Genomic DNA, 18,271 nt, shown 5'->3' with positions numbered 1-18,271 from the left:
CCTCCTTTGTCAAAGATAAGGTGTCCACAGGTGCGTGGATTTATCTCTGGGCTTTCTATTTTGTTCCATTGAGCTATATTTCTGTCTTTGTTCCAGTACCATACTGTCTTGATGACTGTGGCTTTGTAGTAGAGCCTGAAGTCAGGCAGGTTGATTCCTCCAGTTCCATTCTTCTTTCTCAAGATTGCTTTGGCTATTCAAGGTTTTTTGCATTTCCATACAAATTGTGAAATTATTTGTTCTAGTTTTCTGAAAGATACTGTTGGTAGCTTGATAAAGATTGCATTCAATTTATAGATTGCTTTGGGCAGTATATTCATTTACACTATATTGATTCTTCTGATCCATGAACACGATATATTTCTCCATCAATTTGTGTCCTCTTTGATTTCTTTCACCATTGTTTTATAGTTTTCTATATATAGGTCTTTTGTTTCTTTAGGTAGATATATTCCTAAGTATTTATTCTTTTCATTGCGATGGTGAATGGAATTGTTTCCTTAATTTCTCTGTTTTCACATTGTTAGTGTATAGGAATGAATGAAGTGTTTTTAATGCAGAAATTATTCTGTTGTATGCTGACTGAAATCATCAAGTGGGCACAAAGCAACTGATGATGACGCATGTGAGAGAGGACACAGCTACTGGAGTAGATCCAGGGATGTGGAGAATGGACAGAGACGGGTATTAACCAAGGTTAGGGTTTTGCTAGGCAAATAAAGGGAGAAGGCGAAAGGAGTTGATTTTTTTTTAATGCAAGTTTATGCAAGGAGTGATTGCCATAATAGACCCTCTCTGAATCAGGAGAGTGAGTGATAGTGAAAAGATTGCAAGTTCAGTAAGTTTTGGGTCCTCCTGTGGCAACAAAAAATTATGGGAGTTGGGATGCTAGAGAAAATGAGTTAGAAAGTTAAGAGGTGGTGGTCAGAAGGTGAGAACTTGAAACTGAGACTATGAAGAGGGGTGATTATTGATAATTATCAAGTTTTAGGTATAACTCTCCTATTAAGTGACTGAGAGAAGGTTGGGACCAAAAAAATAAAAAAGATTCACGGAGCTGAGAGCACAAAGCATTGGATGGCTGTCTGTGTGTGTTTTGAAGCCACCAAGAATTATGAGAAAAATCATTGGAAGGAGTAACAGTGAGCCAAGAACTAAAATTTTCAAGAAATAAGAGGGAATTTAGTATATACAGAATGTTTAAAAGATGAGAAATGTCCTATTAAATGTAGCTAATGTTATCAATAAAACATCATAATATAAATATCTCCTTGTTGATTTTTTTCATTTATTAAGTAAAGATGTTTCTGAATGAGCAATAGTGATTTTTAAATCTAACAAGGCTATGCTAATGCCTTCAATCTTTCTTTAAAAAACTCTAGCATTTGCTACAAAATAATAAGAGATGCTGCACTACAATGTGGGATCAGCTGAAGTCAATTTTTTTCCAACATAGATATGATACTTAAGAACATTTTTCATCATAAATAATTTATAAATGCACCACCCAAAAATACTTAGCACAGATATAAACTACATGAACTACAAATTTCAATAAATAAAGACATGATTGCTCAAAAACAATCAACTTATTCAAAGTAAATTAAGTTGTCTTGAGTATTTCTATTTGACCTACATTTTAATTTTTATTAAAGAATCATAAAACTCTCAACTGCATGGCCCCCTAGAGGATTTATTGGAGTACTTAATGATAACATTATTATAATTGAATCACAGCCTCTTAAATCGGATGATCATGTTACTATTGCTGCCAGTGGACACACACTTCAAATCAAGGAGGCTCAAATATCAGACACTGGACGATACACATGTGTAGCATCTAATATCGCAGGTGAAGATGAGCTGGATTTTGATGTGAATATACAAGGTAATACTAATATGCTTATTAAATGTAATTTCATTTATATAATTTGGCAAAGCAATGACAAAGAGATTTGCCTTGGTTTGCTTTAGTATTTTTTTTTCTATTGACAATAATATAAATTCATTATTGAAAACTTGGACTCAAAAAATTAACAAAGCAGAAAATAATCCTGTCATTCAGGATTACTTCTGTTATTTTGTGTGTTTCCTTTTGATATATTTTTGTAAATGTATATATTATTTATAAATTGGGATCCCCCAATACATCTCTGTTACATTAGCTTTCCCCTAACGTTATATTGGAAGTTTATCAGAAAGCCAGTGTAACATTATATCAGATTTTAAAGTAGTAAGACTTGGAATCTGATGAATTTAGTCTCCTTCAAGCTTTGTGACTTGGTGAATTACCTACATATTTTAAGCCTCTTTTTCTTCACTTTTAAAATTAATGCCTTGTAGAATTGTAGTGATTACTAAATAAGATAAATTATATAAAAATCTTAGCAAAATGCTTAAGAAATGATACTTGTTTTTATTGTTGCTCTCAACATGATTTTTAATAACTTACTTGTTTTATCACTTGAGTATCCAAATGTTTATTTAACCAGATTCTTATTGTTGAATGTCTGGGTTGTGTCTAGGCTTTTACCACTCATAAGTAATACTTTATTGAACATCTTTATACTTAAAACTTTTACACATTTTTTATTTTTCATAAGTTGCTAATGATGGAAATTTTAGGTCCGTTGTTTATATACTTTTTAAATTCCTTTGATGTACAGGCAAATTGCCCTCTAGAATGTTCATAGTTCTCACCCAGAAAACTTTGAGAATGTCCCTTTATTTTTGTTAATACACTTTTTAATCTTGGCTACATATCTTCTTTAGATTTCTTAATAAGACAGATCTTTGGGAAATGCTCTATTGAGCCAATATTTTTTAATGGTTTCTCGAAATTAGTTTTCCCTGCTATGATCATATTCTTTAGCCATGTTTATTATTATGTTAACAGTAGGTCCTTCCTAAGAGCAGGACAGTCCATCTTCTAAGTGCTAGATCCTTTGAACAGAAATGGAGAGCAAGGCATGAGCACAGCATTCCGAGCTCCATCCTCTTGCTTTTCCACTGGAGAACCAGCTCTGACTTATGTCTCCTACCTTTTTTTTTAGCCACGGGCTGAGTTGGTAGGTGTATAAGTACTTGAAAAAATTTTCACGTTGTCTAATTTATTACATGTACAAATCACTCTCGTACCAGCCAAGGTCTTTCTTTAATGGATTGACACTGTCATTTACATGAGTCCAAAATTTTATTTGTCTTTGCTCTGTAGTTCCTCCAAGTTTTCAGAAGCTCTGGGAAATAGGAAACATGCTGGATACTGGCAGGAGAGGTGAAGCCAAGGATGTGATCATCAACAATCCCATCTCTCTTTATTGTGAGACTAATGCTGCTCCCGCTCCTACACTGACATGGTATAAAGATGGCCACCCTCTGACCTCAAGTGAGAGAGTACTGATTTTGCCAGGTAAAGACTGCTAGGAACAGGGTGAAAATCTGAATCTCCATCAGATGTGCTTCTTCTCATTTATTGAAGTGAAGTGAAGTCAAAGTCACTCAGTCGTGTCTGACTCTTTGTGACCCCATGGACTATATAGTCCATGGAATTCTCCAGGCCAGAATACTGGAGTGAGTAGCCTTTCCCTTCTCCATTAGACCAGTCGAATTGATTGATTTCATGGCCACTGGTATCTATGTAGCTTCAAATTAGGAGAGTCTAGGCTGAGAATTTGACATAGGATAGAACACCTTAGTTAATTTTCAGATCTACTATGGAATCATTCTATCAAGTTAAAATCTTTTGGTTCCAGGTGCCTCTATTTTTCTATATAGTGTGATGAAATAATCAGCTCTGTTTCTGTACATTATTAATGATAAGTTCTAAAATATATTTGCCCATAGTTACTACTCAATTATTCAATGCATTTCTCATAAATCAATCGTAAAGATTCTTAGTTTCAGATATTTCAGTTATTACATAGTTTATGATGGAAAAAGATGTTTAAATTGTAGAATAATATTTTCAAGGCTTCTATTTACTTTTGGCAAACATTCAAATAGGCTTGTCAAAATTTATCAAACTGTACATTTAAAGTCCAGTGCCTTCCATTGTATGTAAACTTCATCTCAATTAAATAAAAGAATCTTGGAGTAAAAAAGACTAAATAGAAATGATGACCAGATATAGTATGTGATCCTATATTGGATCTGAGCTTGGGAAAAAAATAGATATAAAAGACAATATAATAATAATGAAATTTGAATATGGACTCTGGTTCAATAGTAGTTTTTTTCTTGATTCTACATATTGATCATTATACTATCATTATAATAGGGATTATCCTTGTTTTATGAAATATAGATTTGTGAAAATTTAGGGGTAAGGGGGCAACATGTTAACAGCTTACTCTCAAATTTTATATATATATATGTAATCTTTTTCTAAATCATTTGAGAGTATTACATATTTATATATATATATAAATAAAAGTTAATAGGTATGTATATATGACAGATCAAACTAATGGATTGAAAGATAAATATTTGATAAATATAGATACAATTTTTATATAAATATTGCAACTTTTCTCTGTTTGTAATTACACCATCATGAAAAGGTTGAAAATATAGTTATTCTTTCAAAGTCATATGTGTAATGGTATACTTCATACCTTTTATATCCTTGGCTATTATTTGCTCAGATCAGTACTTGTCTCCAACAGCGTAAACTTCTTTTGCTGTTGTCATTTTTTATCATGTAGTCGGTGTGTCGTGTCTGACTCTTTGTGACCTACTGGCTGTTTAAAATTTTCTGCAAAAGCAAGAAGTCACCACGTAACAGCATCCCACATGGAGCATGGGCAGGGCATAGAGCAGCATTGCTCCCATGAGGAAAATCGACACAAGCTCTTTAGTTCTCGGGAGGTCTCATTTATACGCTGGGTCACTTTTCAGTAATGCACTGTTTGGTATAAATGTGGTATGTGGGGTTAATGCTGGAACACTGGATGAAGAGCCTTAAAGGAAAATGTAAGGAAGTGATTAGACCTGAAAAGTTATGTCTCTGTTTATGACCACTTTCACTCTAAGATTTAGAGTAGTAAACATGTGTACTGGGATCTGTTTCAGGAGGGCGAGTGTTACAGATTCCCCGGGCGAAAGTAGAAGATGCTGGGAGATACACATGTGTGGCTGTGAACGAGGCTGGAGAGGATTCCCTTCAGTATGACGTTCGTGTACTCTGTGAGTTTGTTTGTTTGTTTTTTGTTTATTGTGCATTCTTTCACTAAAAAGTTTTTTGAGGGACTAATGTTTGCATGATGTTGCACTCAGCATTTTAGAGACATAAAGATAATCAGAAACTGATAGTTCTCCCAGGGAGTTGTCGTATACAAATTGAGAGCACCTTAGTTAGTACGTCTGAACTATCAAATAAAAAACTGGCTTAAATTAAAAAAAAAAAAAAGAGAATCACTGATCCATGAACCTGAAAACTCCCAGGCTGCAATCATGTCTAACTTCTGTGACTCAGAAGAGATCCACTGAACTTTCTCTTTCTCTTGGTTTGGTTTTTCTCTGGGAGCCTCACTATCTGGTGAGGAATCCCTTTGATTAACAAGTTGACACCTGGAAACTCTCATCTTACATCTTCCTAGTTTCACATACAAGTAAAAGCGCTTCTTTCCCAGTATTTACAACCGGAGTCCTAAAATTGGATCTCCATGGCTTTAACTGGCCAAGCATGAGTCACATATCCATATCTGAACCAATTACAGAGGCCAAGAGGCCTCACTGATAAGGCATAATTTGTATGTCCACCCTTGGACCACAGACATGTTGTGAATTCATGGACTGAGAGTAGAAGAATTGTACCTTTAAGGGAAAAGAGAGGGGATGGTAGTAGAAGCAGGAAAAAAAGAGATGTTTCATTAGAAGGAGCTAAGCTAGAGAAGTAGCAGTGGGAATGTATAGGAGTCAGTTGGTATGAAAGTTTATAAAAATATAGAGGAAGTGATTAGGTTATATGAAGCGGTAGGCACTTATCTGAGAGTATAAGATGAAACAAATTTTTGTCCTGTGTGATTAAGAAAATTATAGAAAGAGTAATAAAAATAGAAGATTTAGGAAAACAACATGACTTTAGAAGAATGAAATCAGTGTTGTTTTGGATATGTCGAATTAGCATGGTACTAAGATATTCAGGAAGATGTTGAAAGAGACATTGGAAATACGGAACTACAACACAAGAGGGAGAATAGAACTAATAATATCGGTTTGAAAGTTGTACCCAAACAAGTGATATTCAGAGACATGAGATTTTTCAACAGAAAGTGTTATTGATAGAGTAGAAGATAAAAAAGATCATTGAACCATCATTTACAAGTAGGAAACAGGACAAAGAAAGTAGATTAGAGGAGGAACAATCTGAGGAGTTCATGTAACCTACCAAGTCATAGAATCCAAGGCATAGAAAAGGTTATCAAGAAGTGGGTTTAGTATGGAATGCTAAAGCAAATTTCAGTTCATTTCAGTTGCTCAGTCATGTCCGACTCTTTGCGACCCCATGAAATGCAGCACGCCAGGCTTCCCTGTCCATCACCCACACCCGGAGCTTGAACAAAATCATGTCCATCAAGTTGGTGATGCCATTCAACCATCTCATCCTCTGTCGTCCCCTTCTCCTTCTGCCTTCAATCTTTCCCAACGTCAGGGTCTTTTCCAATGAGTCAGTTCTTTGCATCAGATGACCAAAGTATTGAAGAGTCAGCTTCAGCATCAGTCCTTCCAATGAGTATTCAGGACTGATTTCCTTTAGGATGGACTGGTTAGATCTCCTTGCAGTCCAAGACTTTCAAGAGTCTTCTCCAACACCACAGGTCAAAAGCATCAATTCTAAGGCATTCAGCTTTCTTTATAGTCCAACTCTAACATTCATACATGACTACTGGAAAAACCATAGCCTTGACTAGATGGACCTTTGTCAGCAAAGTAATATCTCTGCTTTTTAATATGCTGTCTAGATTGGTCATAGCTTTTCTTTCAAGGAACAGGTGTCTTTTTATTTCTAAGCTACAGTCACCATCTGGAGTGATTTTGGAGCCCAAGAAAATAAAGTCTGTCACTGTTTCCACTGTTTCCCATCTGTTTGCCATGAAGTGATGGGGCCAAATACCATGATCTTCACATCGTTTTTATCACCACCCTAATAACTTTGGCCACCTCATGCAAAGAGTTGACTCATTGGAAAAGACCCTAATGCTGGGTAGGATTGGGGGCAGGAGGAGAAGGGGACGACAGAGGATGAGATGGTTGGATGGCATCACTGACTTAATGGACACGGGTTTGGGTAGACTCCGGGAGTTGGTGATGGACAGAGAGGCCTGGCGTGCTGCAATTCATGGGGTCGCAAAGAGTCGGACATGACTGAGCGACTGAACTGAACTGAATTTATTAATGTAAAATGTTACTTCAGGATCATGGAGTCTTCTTCACCTTTTGCTTCTCTCTTCTCCCAAACTTTTAAAAATTGTCATGAAGCTAGAATAATTTAAAAAGGACTTTGCTTCCTGTCTTTTCTCTTTGTTTCCATCTCTTATTAGTGCCACCAGTTATCAAGGGAGCAAATGGTGATCTCCCTGAAGAGGTCACCGTGCTGGTGAACAAGAGTGTGCTGATGGAGTGTTTATCCAGTGGCAGTCCTGCACCAAGGAGTTCCTGGCAAAAAGATGGGCAGCCCTTGCTAGAAGATGAGCATCATAAATTTCTATCTAATGGAAGAATTCTTCAGGTAACAGTAAACTAATTTAAAAATAGCTATTTGACTTTGTATTTTATAATCACTGTCTTTTTGCTTTTAAAAATAATTTGTGTCCGTATATAAATACTTGTGGACTTCTCTGGTAGCTCAGCTGGTAAAGAATCTGCCTGCAATGCAGGAGACCCCGGTTTGATTCCTGCGTCAGGAAGATCCCCTGGAGAAGGGATAGGCTACCCACTCCAATATTCTTGCCTGGAGCATCTCATGGGCAGAGCAGCCTGGTGGGCTTCAGTCCCCATTTATAAAAACAACACATCATAAAAAGGATATAAAATAAAATTCTTCTTCCTCATTCTTTTCTCATTATCACAAGGCGACCACTATTAACAGTTTTATGTGAATTCTTCCAGAAGTCATCTGTACATTCAACACACATACACCTAAATTTACTATAATATGGCCTCTGAGATAAAAATCAAATTATAAGCAAATTATTATAATCTTTCCATTGCAGATTTCTGATGATAAGATTCTAGATGGTATAAGGTTCCGTGTAGATTAAAATTTGTCCTGTGTTGGCAAAGAGTTGATAATAATGGAAACCATATAAATATCCTGAATATTGAGCACTAATGGGCATGTCTTATTTTTTTCTTTTGAAGTGTCCTAAAAGAAAGGTAGGCACTTGAAGATATAACACCAACTCTTCTGTTAGGACACAACTTAAGAAATTATTTCTTGAACTTGTTAATGGACGTTCTGTAGGCCCAAGAATTTAAGCATCAGGAAATCCAACCCAGAACATATCTCATGGAGTTCTTTATTTTTTTAAAAGAAAGTATGAGATTCACTGCTTATAAATACTCTTGAACTCTCAAAATATATTCTAAATATGACTTTTTATTTGATGTACGTACAACCTCTAGCTAAATGCTTAAATATTTACGTTGGCTAGAGCTAAAAGATATATAGATCAATAGAAATGTCTGCATAATTTAAAAACATAGCTACTGTATTTACTTTTGCTGTGGGAAAAAAAAACACTCCAAACAGCTTTAAACAATAGGGATTTATTCAGCTCACAAGCCTTCTGGTTGACTGGGTGATTTTCTGGTGTTGGCAAGGCTTACTCAAGTGTCTACATACTGTGGGTTGACTTAGTGGCTCTGCTGATCCTAGCTGGGCTCGTGCACGTTTCTGGGGCCTCAGTTGCAATAACTAGGATGACTCTTCCCATGTGATCGCTCACCTTCCAGCAGGCTAATCCTGGTGTCCTTGCAGAGTTGTGGCAGGCTTGCAGATGAGTGAGTGGAAGCACACGAGGCCTAGGTTTGAAATGGAACACTGTCACATCCATCACACTCTGCTGGTTGAAGCTGGTCACAGGCCAACACAAATTCTACATCTTTATTCCACTTCCTGATGGGAGGAACTTCCAGTGGTGTAGTCACACGGGCAGGGATGTAGATGGGGAAGTGGGAGAAAGACTTGCGACTTTTCTTAGTCAGTATACAAGTATGTACAAAATTGCCTTTTCTGATTAGAAATCTTTATAAATATTTATTTAATTGATCTCATAAAGACCAGCATCAGCCATGCTACATATGAAAATTCTTTATTATGTTTATCTGGTATTAACTAGAAAGAATATGGATTGTTTATTCTCAAAATTGACAAGTTGCTTTCTAAGAAGTTTCAGTTGGAATTTCTTCATTTTTCCCCTTAGGTTCTAAATAGTCAAATAACAGATATCGGCAGATATGTGTGTGTTGCTGAGAACACAGCTGGAAGTGCCAAAAAATATTTTAACCTCAATGTTCATGGTAAGAGCTCAGTTCCAAAAACATCTGTTAGAGTATGCTTGAAAAAGCAGGAAAACTGTGTTTTAGATTATGTAGGCTTATTTCCTATTTTTTAACTTGAACAATGTGTGGAGCCAGCATTCATTCAATCTTTCCCCTTCTTTCTTTCTTACCACAGCTTGTGGGATTTATAAAGTACAAATCTTTTAAGAAGACGTTTTTATATTATTTCAGTCCCCTAAGACAAAGTAGTTACTCCTACGTATTTGAAAGTTAAAAAAAAAAAAATCAAAATTTGAAATCCCTAAGAGTATAAGTTTATATGAAGTAAGAACCAAAATAGCTCTTCTACTCATGAAAATTTACTCACTGGGCCTGATTGGAACCAGTTTCTGTCCTCAGTTATAGAATTCATGTTGAGTTACACCCTCCAGAACTTAATACACTCCCCAAGGAAGAAAAAGTCACTTTGTGGAGTTAAATAATTCCTAAGAACCATCCATACATCTAATTCATTTATCAGATTTTAAGTTTTTGATAAATGCTAGACACTCCATAAATACTAGTTTTTTTTGTTTTTGCTAAAAATGCTGTTGGATGTCAACCATAAATAATTTTATTTTCATGACACACAGCTGCTTCCAGAATATTAAATTGGAAATGGTGAACAATTATTATAACAAATTTTCTTTATACTGTTGAATTCACATGGCTCAGCTGGTAAAGAATCTGCCTACAATGTGAGAGACCTGGGTTCAATCCCTGGGTTGGGAAGATCCCCTGGAGAAGGGAAAGGCTACCCACTCCAGTATTCTGGCCTGGAGAATTCCGTGGACTATATAGTCCATGAGGTCACAAAGAGTCAGACACAACCAAGCGACCTTCACTCACTCTCACTCTGTGTGATTCATATACCAAATTCTAGCTCATTTTGAAAATAGCAGAAATTTGACATTAGTGAAACATTTCTTCTTTCAAAAGACTTTCATTTAGCACAATGGATATTCTTTTGTGGTGCGATATGTAGGAAGTATTGATGTCTAGCAATGTCTGGTACTGATGCTGTGTAACAGATTTGAGGCACTGCTATCTTTGCAGTCCCAGTGCTTAGCAACTTTTATTGAGTAAATCTGACCAAAATGGTAATAATGTGTTATGATTTCCCAGAAAGAATGAATTAAACAATAATAATCATTGTGAAAGTATACATTCTAATCTATAAAGTACAGTAGAATAAATGTTGAAAAATAAAAGTGTTGATTATTTTTCCTGATTCCCCAAGTCAGTATTCATTTTTATTCCTTTATGTGATCAAAAGCATCTTGTAAAAACCCCAGTTTTAGCAGTTACAGATGCTGCCTTATTATCTTTATATGTCTGTATCTTCACCTCTATCTTATAACTTCATTATAAATGCTGTAGACAGATGGTTATTTCTTATGGACCTTGTTCTTCCTAAAACTAGTCTAATGGCATGGTAGTTGCTAAATAAATATTTGTTGTTCCTTGACTATGTTTCTTTCATATCCACTTTCTCTTCTTAATGTATAGCAGAATCATCTGAATTGGGAACCTTGCATGAATTTGAGAGGCAGCTGCCATTAGTGTTTACTGTTAAGAATTGGACAGGAGGGGGTCTCCTCTTTTGCCAGTTCCTGGTGTCTTGATCTCCTGACTACATTAGGGATCCATACTTAATATTGGATTAAATACTGGAAAATCCATGTAGGGGAGAAACCATTTAAATTGCTTCCCTAAAACCATACCATTTGTTTTACAACAGTGCTTGTTCTTTTTGGTCTCTTAACCTTCAGTCTGTTGACCTTCGATTATTTTTCAGCCCTCTGTGTCTTTGCTTTCCTTCACATCCAGCTTAACCTTCATTGACCAGCATATCAATTACTGCTCTTAGCCCATGTCTTCTCGTGCCCTTGCTTAATAAAAGTTCAGCTCCACATATAGCAACACAACATACTGACTGCTTGATACCTACAAGATGATGCATCAGGCCTTTATATGTATGTTATTTTACTTAATTGTCTCAGCCCCAGGTGGTTAGTACTATTATATATCTGTTTAATGGATGAAAAAGATGAGCCTCTGTGAAATAAAGTAACATGGCCAAAGTTACACAGCTGGCAAATACAGAACCAGGATTTTAACTCAGGTAGCAGGCTTTAAGCTTAGCTGCTTTTCTGTATTACCTCTCAACTGAATTTCATACCTACACCTAAGTAGGTAACCCTGGCTGGAGAAACTCTTGGCATCAGGAATATTGGAGTTATAAATTCACAGGTACTGCTTGAAATGAGCCCGTTATACTGGCTGGGGCGCATCCTCATGTCTCTACTTCAGAGTGGCTCTCATACCTTCTCGAATGTCAGGTGGCCCCTGTCATAGCTCGGGCAGCCATTAACAAAATACCAGAGACTACACGGTTAAACAACAAGAGTTTATTTTCTCACCAGTCTGGAGGCTGGCAAGTCCAAGATCAAGGTTCCAGCAGGATTCAGCTCTAGTGAAGGCGCTTTCTGGCTTGCAGATGACCAGTTTGTCCTCACAAGGCCCTTCCATGAGCGCACGTGGACAGAGAAAGCAAGGAAGCTGTCAGGTTTATTTTTATAAAGACAGTAATCTGGTAGGATCAGGTTTATGACCTTTATGGCCTCATTTATGTGTCATTTCTTCCTTTAAGTCCCCATCTTCAAATACAACCACACTGAGAGTCAGGGCTTTAGTATATGAATTTTGGAGGGACACAAACATTCAGTCACAGCCCCCCTCACTTTCAGTCAATACCCTTACCTCCTGTTTTACAGGGGAAAGAGATGGCATATTGCAGGAACCACTTCTAATTCCTACCATCCAATTGACAGTATCAGCTGCATCTGATATTGTCATTTCTTCTTTCCCTCTGTTACAACACAGAATGGAAGAGTTCCTCTGCGTTCCAAAGACTGACTTGGCTCTAGATCCCTGCCACTGCCTCCTCAGAAATCCCACAGTCTCCTCTCTTCCTCTCCAGTATTGAAATTCACACTTTTACTGGCTCTTTCCCAACAGCACTTAAATTTACTTCTCTCTTTCCTCTTAAAAAATAAAAATAAGAAACTCTCCCTTGGACCTAATATTTCTCTTCAGCTGCCTCCCTCTCTTTGCCCCCTATTTCAAAGCAACCTTCTCTAATCACTGTGTGTATTTACTGTCTCCATCTCTGTCTCCTCACTCCTGCTCACTCCTCCCACCACTACTCACCAGATTTCACCCCCACAGCTCCAATGAAGCTGCTTGCTGAATTCCTGAAATGACATCAGAAATCCAGTAGGCATTTTCCAGGCTTTATCTTTCTTACTTTTGGGCATTTGACATTCTTTAGCATTTGACCATCTTTTTCAAAATCTCTCTTCCTTCCTTTGGCTTTTGTGACACCTACGCCCCTTGTTTATATCTTTCCTTTCCAATCTCTGATGCCCAGTTTCCTTTGTTAGTTCCTTCCTTTCTACTTGACGTTACTCCTTATTTTTCTAAGCCCTCAACTTCATTTCTTTGAACTCTCCCTCATGCATCCTGTGATCTCATGAATTCCCAAATTTCAGATACCATTTATGTGCAGATAGTTTGCAAAGTTTTTTCTCCATCCAGGGCCCCCTCAGGAACTCTAGACTCTTCTATTCAGATATTTACTTCTTATCAATACAAACATGTGATAGTCACTCATAAGACTATGTATATGTAATTGAGCCTATTACCTTTCCCCAAAATGTGTTCCTCCTCCAGGGATCTCTGTCTCAGTAAAGGGAATCACCATCTTCCCACTGTTCAAGCCAGGAAAAGGAATGTCATCCTTGATTCCTCCTCCTCTTTAAACCTCACACCCAAAGCATTGAGTCCTAGATATTCTACCCACAAAACATCCTGGATCCACTCACTTTTCTGTTCTTTCTGACACCATCCTGAGCATAGCACTATAATCTTTTGCACTTATCACAGCAGTAGTCACCTCACTGATCTTTCTGAGTCTGTCTTAGCATCTCACCAGTTCCCTCCACTGTGGCCAGATTGGTATCTTTTAAGTGAATTTTTAAGTAAACCACTCTTCTGCTTTCCTTTCCTTAGACTGTTTCAGTATTCTTAATGATGCCCAGAAGACCTTGTAGGACTTGATCCTACTTAGTCCTTTAATCTTGTTTACTCCCCAGCCTAACTCCCCAACAACCTTGCTCTTCAAGCTCTGGTCAGGTCAGCCTTCTGGTGCCATGTTCTTTTCCCCATTTGGACCATTGTATATGCCGTGCCTTTTTTCTGGAAGACACCCCCATTTTCCATCTTCTTGGAGAACCCCATGGACAGAGGAGCCTGACAGGCTACAGCCCATGGGGTCACAAAGAGTCGGACACAACTGAGCAACCAAGCATGCACACTTGTAATTACAAGGCAGTATCAGATGGTGGCTAAGAATAGGGCTCTAAAGCCAGACACCAGTCTCTCCCAGTAACTGTGAAACCTTAGGCAAGATGCTAACCCCTCTCTGTCTCAGGTTCCTTATCTATAGTAAGAGGATAAGAAGTGTACCTAAAACATAAGTTTTATGAGCTTTCAGTGAAATGGCATTATGAAGTGTATAGTGCCTGGCACAGCATAACCACTCAAAAAAATGTTATCTGTCACTTTTTTGCTCAATGTCACTACCACCAAATTATTCTTTATAGATATTATCTATTATATTTTTGTACTGCATCAGCACTTAGCACAGCATCTGAAATAAGTATAAATGAATGGTCATGAAAATTAGTGATTAAAAATTTGATAGTAATATTTAAAAAGCAATTTTGTCTTTTTGATCTTTTTTGTTTTGTTTTTTGATGCTGTTTTAAAACCTCAATCTGAATATAATCTGTAGAGAGAATAATATAGAGAGTATAATATAATAATAGAGTGTTACATTACATTCTTTATCTCATGTCTTACTATCTTCGCTAGCCTGAGCAAGACCTATCTCTGCCTTTATTAACCTATTCATTCATTCATGTATTCATTCATTTTAAATGCCCATCCCCACTTCAGAAGTCATTTGAATCCATAATATTATTCCTTCAATATGCATGTGTTCTTATAAAAACATCTATTGTTCCATAAACGTGTTTTAATATGCATAATTATCATTACATTATTAATCTTTTTTTACTCCAGTTTTTTTCTGTACTGCTTTTGCTTTTGGAATTCTTTTTTGGTTTGTAACAATAAGATGTTATATTGTTTATTTCTCAGATTTTTTGCTCATCTTGAAAGTCATTTATTTACATTGTTGAAATTACCTGTATAATTTACAAATAGATACCCTAAAATAAAATGTCTAATATTACTATAAGCAAGAAAATAAAAACTTTAAGGGTGTAATATTAAAAGCTAGAATATTCAAATATATTTAATAAAAAGCAGTATTGGATCTTTGTACATTGACAAAATCATCTTAAGAACTTCCAACTACATTTTACAAATAAAATGTACAATAATTCTGCCTTTGAAAATTCTAGTATTTTCTTTCATTTCGATAAAACAAAACTGGTGTACATGAATTTGATGAAGGCATTAGGGAATTCTAAGAAGAAAGGTAAATAATTAACAGTATCATTAACTCAGTGTTTTAGCAGAATACAGTGGTTGGGCTTATATTAATAAATTGGAGTATGTGTTATTGATAATATAATCTTTCACTTTTAATATGTTTGATATTAACATATTTCACTTTTAATGTATTTACTATTATAGTTCCTCCAAGTGTCATTGGTCCTAACCCTGAAAATCTCACTGTTGTGGTGAACAGTTTCATCTCTTTGACCTGTGACGTCTCTGGCTTTCCACCTCCTGATCTCAGCTGGCTCAAGAATGAACAGCCTATCAGACTAAACACAAATGCTCTCATTGTGCCTGGTAAGGAACTTAGTACTCTTTTAAAGTAGGTGACACTTTCTCATTTTTCTTTATTTTTAATACAAATGGAATTTCAACTTAGTCTCTTTCCAGACTTTTTTCTTGCTGCATTCATTTGTTCACATTAAATGCCTCTCTCTAGCCATTCGGGGCCGTTAGGATGAAACTGTGTAGACTTTTATGAGTTTAGTGGGAATGTACAATAACAAGGTCTGCTTCAAAAAATTATGAAATTTAGGAACAGAACTGCTTACTAATCCCTTGGGGATGATAAGTTTACGAAATAGTGCTTTCATTGGATAAATTCACTGGTTGTTTTTAATCAGTACTAAAGCTCCTGGAGGGTAGATGAATTGACTAACAGATGATAGCCACTTCCGTCCTGAGGGAGATTTAAACCAGAAATACTTAACGTATCCTGACTATAGTACAATTATTGTTTACTCACAAGAATCTGTAGGAAACAGTTCTGTTATCCACATTTGGTTACTGGAGATAAATTTTTATTAATTTCTTCTTTTAGAAGGAAGTAGAGTAAGTAATGGGTTTACATGGTTGCTTAAATGGTAAAGAATCTGCCTGCAGTGTGCAAGACCTGAGTTCAAACCCTGGGTGGGGAAGATCCCCTGGAGAAGGGAATGGCAACCCACTCCAGTATTCTTGCTGGAAAATTCCATGGACAGAGGACCCTGGTGGGTTGTAGTCCATGGGGTCACAAAAAAGAGTTGGACATGACTGAGTGCCTAACACTTTAACTTTCAGAGTAAGTAATAATGGCACCCCACTCCAGTACTCTTGCCTGGAAAATCCCATGGATGGAGGAGCCTGGTGGTCTGCAGTCCATGGGGTCGCTAAGAGTCGGACACGACTGAGCGACTTCACTTTCACTTTTCCCTTTCATGCACTGGAGAAGGAAATTGCAACCCATTCCAGTATTCTTGCCTGGAGAGTCCCAGGGATGGCAGAGCCTGGTGGGCTGCCGTCTATGGGGTCGCACAGAGTCAGACACGACTGAAGCAACTTAGCAGTAGCAATAATGAAAGGGTCCAAGGAAACTGATGAAATTGTTTCATTTTATATATGAAATGCTTCTATTAACATATATAGAAAGGGAAAGGATATAATTGGTCATTTATGTTATTGAGAAACTAGTTATTACAACAATTTCTATACCACTCTTCAATTTGTATTATATTTGCCCACAGGTGGTCGAACTTTGCAAATTATCCGGGCCAAGGTATCTGATGGTGGTGAATACACTTGTATAGCTATCAACCAAGCTGGGGAAAGCAAGAAAAAAGTTTCCCTGACTGTTTATGGTTTGTTTATACTCTTCTCATAAGAGTCTTTCATTTTTAAACTGGTATTAGCTATCTTCTATCTGAGCATCTTAATAGAAAAACAAAACCTCTGTTTTTTATTTTCTTCCTTCAGTGCCCCCAAGCATTAAAGATCATGGAAGTGAATCTCTTTCTATAGTTAATGTAAGAGAGGGGACCTCGGTATCACTGGAGTGTGAATCAAATGCTGTCCCGCCTCCAGTCATCACCTGGTATAAGAATGGACGGATGCTAACAGAGTCTGCTCAGCTGGAGATCTTGGCCGATGGACAAATGCTGCACATCACAAAAGCTGAGGTGCATCTTTTATTCTTGTTTCTGTGTCGTGCGTGACTCCTTGGTGGGATTATGGAAGAGAGAATTGGAAGTTGTATCTTTCCTTTACTACACTAAAAAGTTATTTTCATTAAAAAAAATAACATCATCAATGCCATTATCTTCATTTTTTCATTTAAAAGAAAAAGCAGGATTGTAGAAGGCAATTAGGACTGGGGCATTTGAGCATAAAGATGACTGATGATTTAATCTACACTCAAACAGTGTGATTGGTCATCTGTAACTTAATGGAGCACAGACAATAGTATCTTTTTCTTTTAGGTATCTGACACAGGCCAGTATGTATGTAGAGCTATAAATGTAGCAGGACGGGATGATAAAAATTTCCACCTCAATGTATATGGTGAGCATCTGCCTCTAATACAAGTCTTTTTCCCCCAGATATGCAAATGAAAGAAAGTATCCTGAATTAACTTAATGAGGACACATGATTTTCTTCTGTCTTTTTACAGTGCCACCCAGTATTGAAGGGCCTGAAAATGAAGTCATTGTGGAGACAGTCAGCAATCCTGTGACTTTAACATGTGATGCTACTGGAATCCCACCTCCCTCCGTAGCATGGTTGAAGAACCACAAACCCATAGGTAATGTATCTGTGCATTTCTTGTGATTGTTTTCTTTTGCTCCTCATTCATTAGGTTAATAAACTAGCACACATTCAGTATTGTGCACATAGCTATGTTTAGTTCAGAAAGCCTAATGTACTGTAATATAAACTTACAAAAGAGCCTTCATTTTACGGAGATTTTTCTCCTTGTCTTTTTCAAAAAATAAGGCTGTCCTTTAAAATCAAAGTACAAAGGGAGGACCTTTAAGAAATACATTTATCACATAAAGTCAGACATTTTTATGGTGAATTGTAGAGATGTTAAAATAAAAGCTTTTTTATGATTTGCTTTGTTTCTACCACTAGAAAATTCTGGCTCACTGGAAGTCCATATTTTGTCTGGGGGAAGCAAACTCCAAATTGCCAGGTCCCAACATTCAGATAGTGGAAACTATACATGCATTGCCTCAAATATGGAGGGAAAAGCACAGAAAAATTACATTCTTTCAATTCAAGGTACGTGGGGTACACTCTGATCTGTCTTCAGTTTCTTTATTCCATTCTATTTATAGTACAAAATAAGTGTATATCTAAACAGATCATTTATAATTGATTC

At 36.7% G+C, this 18,271-nt stretch overlaps 1 protein-coding gene across 1 annotated transcript in view; it reads left to right on the top strand.

Moving 5' to 3' along the window:
• Positions 1-18,271, top strand: part of HMCN1 (hemicentin 1) — a 521,571-nt gene that overhangs the window by 379,812 nt on the left and 123,488 nt on the right. Inside the window, exons 53-63 of the mRNA XM_081492191.1 lie at positions 1,738-1,888; positions 3,215-3,409; positions 5,071-5,184; positions 7,542-7,729; positions 9,426-9,522; positions 15,271-15,432; positions 16,638-16,751; positions 16,867-17,069; positions 17,370-17,451; positions 17,561-17,692; positions 18,022-18,171. Of these exons, the coding sequence (XP_081348317.1) occupies positions 1,738-1,888; positions 3,215-3,409; positions 5,071-5,184; positions 7,542-7,729; positions 9,426-9,522; positions 15,271-15,432; positions 16,638-16,751; positions 16,867-17,069; positions 17,370-17,451; positions 17,561-17,692; positions 18,022-18,171 (1,588 nt within the window). The remainder of the gene's footprint in view (positions 1-1,737; positions 1,889-3,214; positions 3,410-5,070; positions 5,185-7,541; positions 7,730-9,425; positions 9,523-15,270; positions 15,433-16,637; positions 16,752-16,866; positions 17,070-17,369; positions 17,452-17,560; positions 17,693-18,021; positions 18,172-18,271) is intronic.

This window comes from Giraffa tippelskirchi, chromosome 5, assembly GCF_054371585.1.
Source record: "Giraffa tippelskirchi isolate mGirTip1 chromosome 5, T2T-mGirTip1v1.2.pri, whole genome shotgun sequence".
Taxonomy (NCBI): Eukaryota; Metazoa; Chordata; class Mammalia; order Artiodactyla; family Giraffidae; genus Giraffa; species Giraffa tippelskirchi.
The sequence above is the reverse complement of the archived record's forward strand: the minus strand, read 5'-3'. Positions and strand labels throughout refer to the sequence as shown.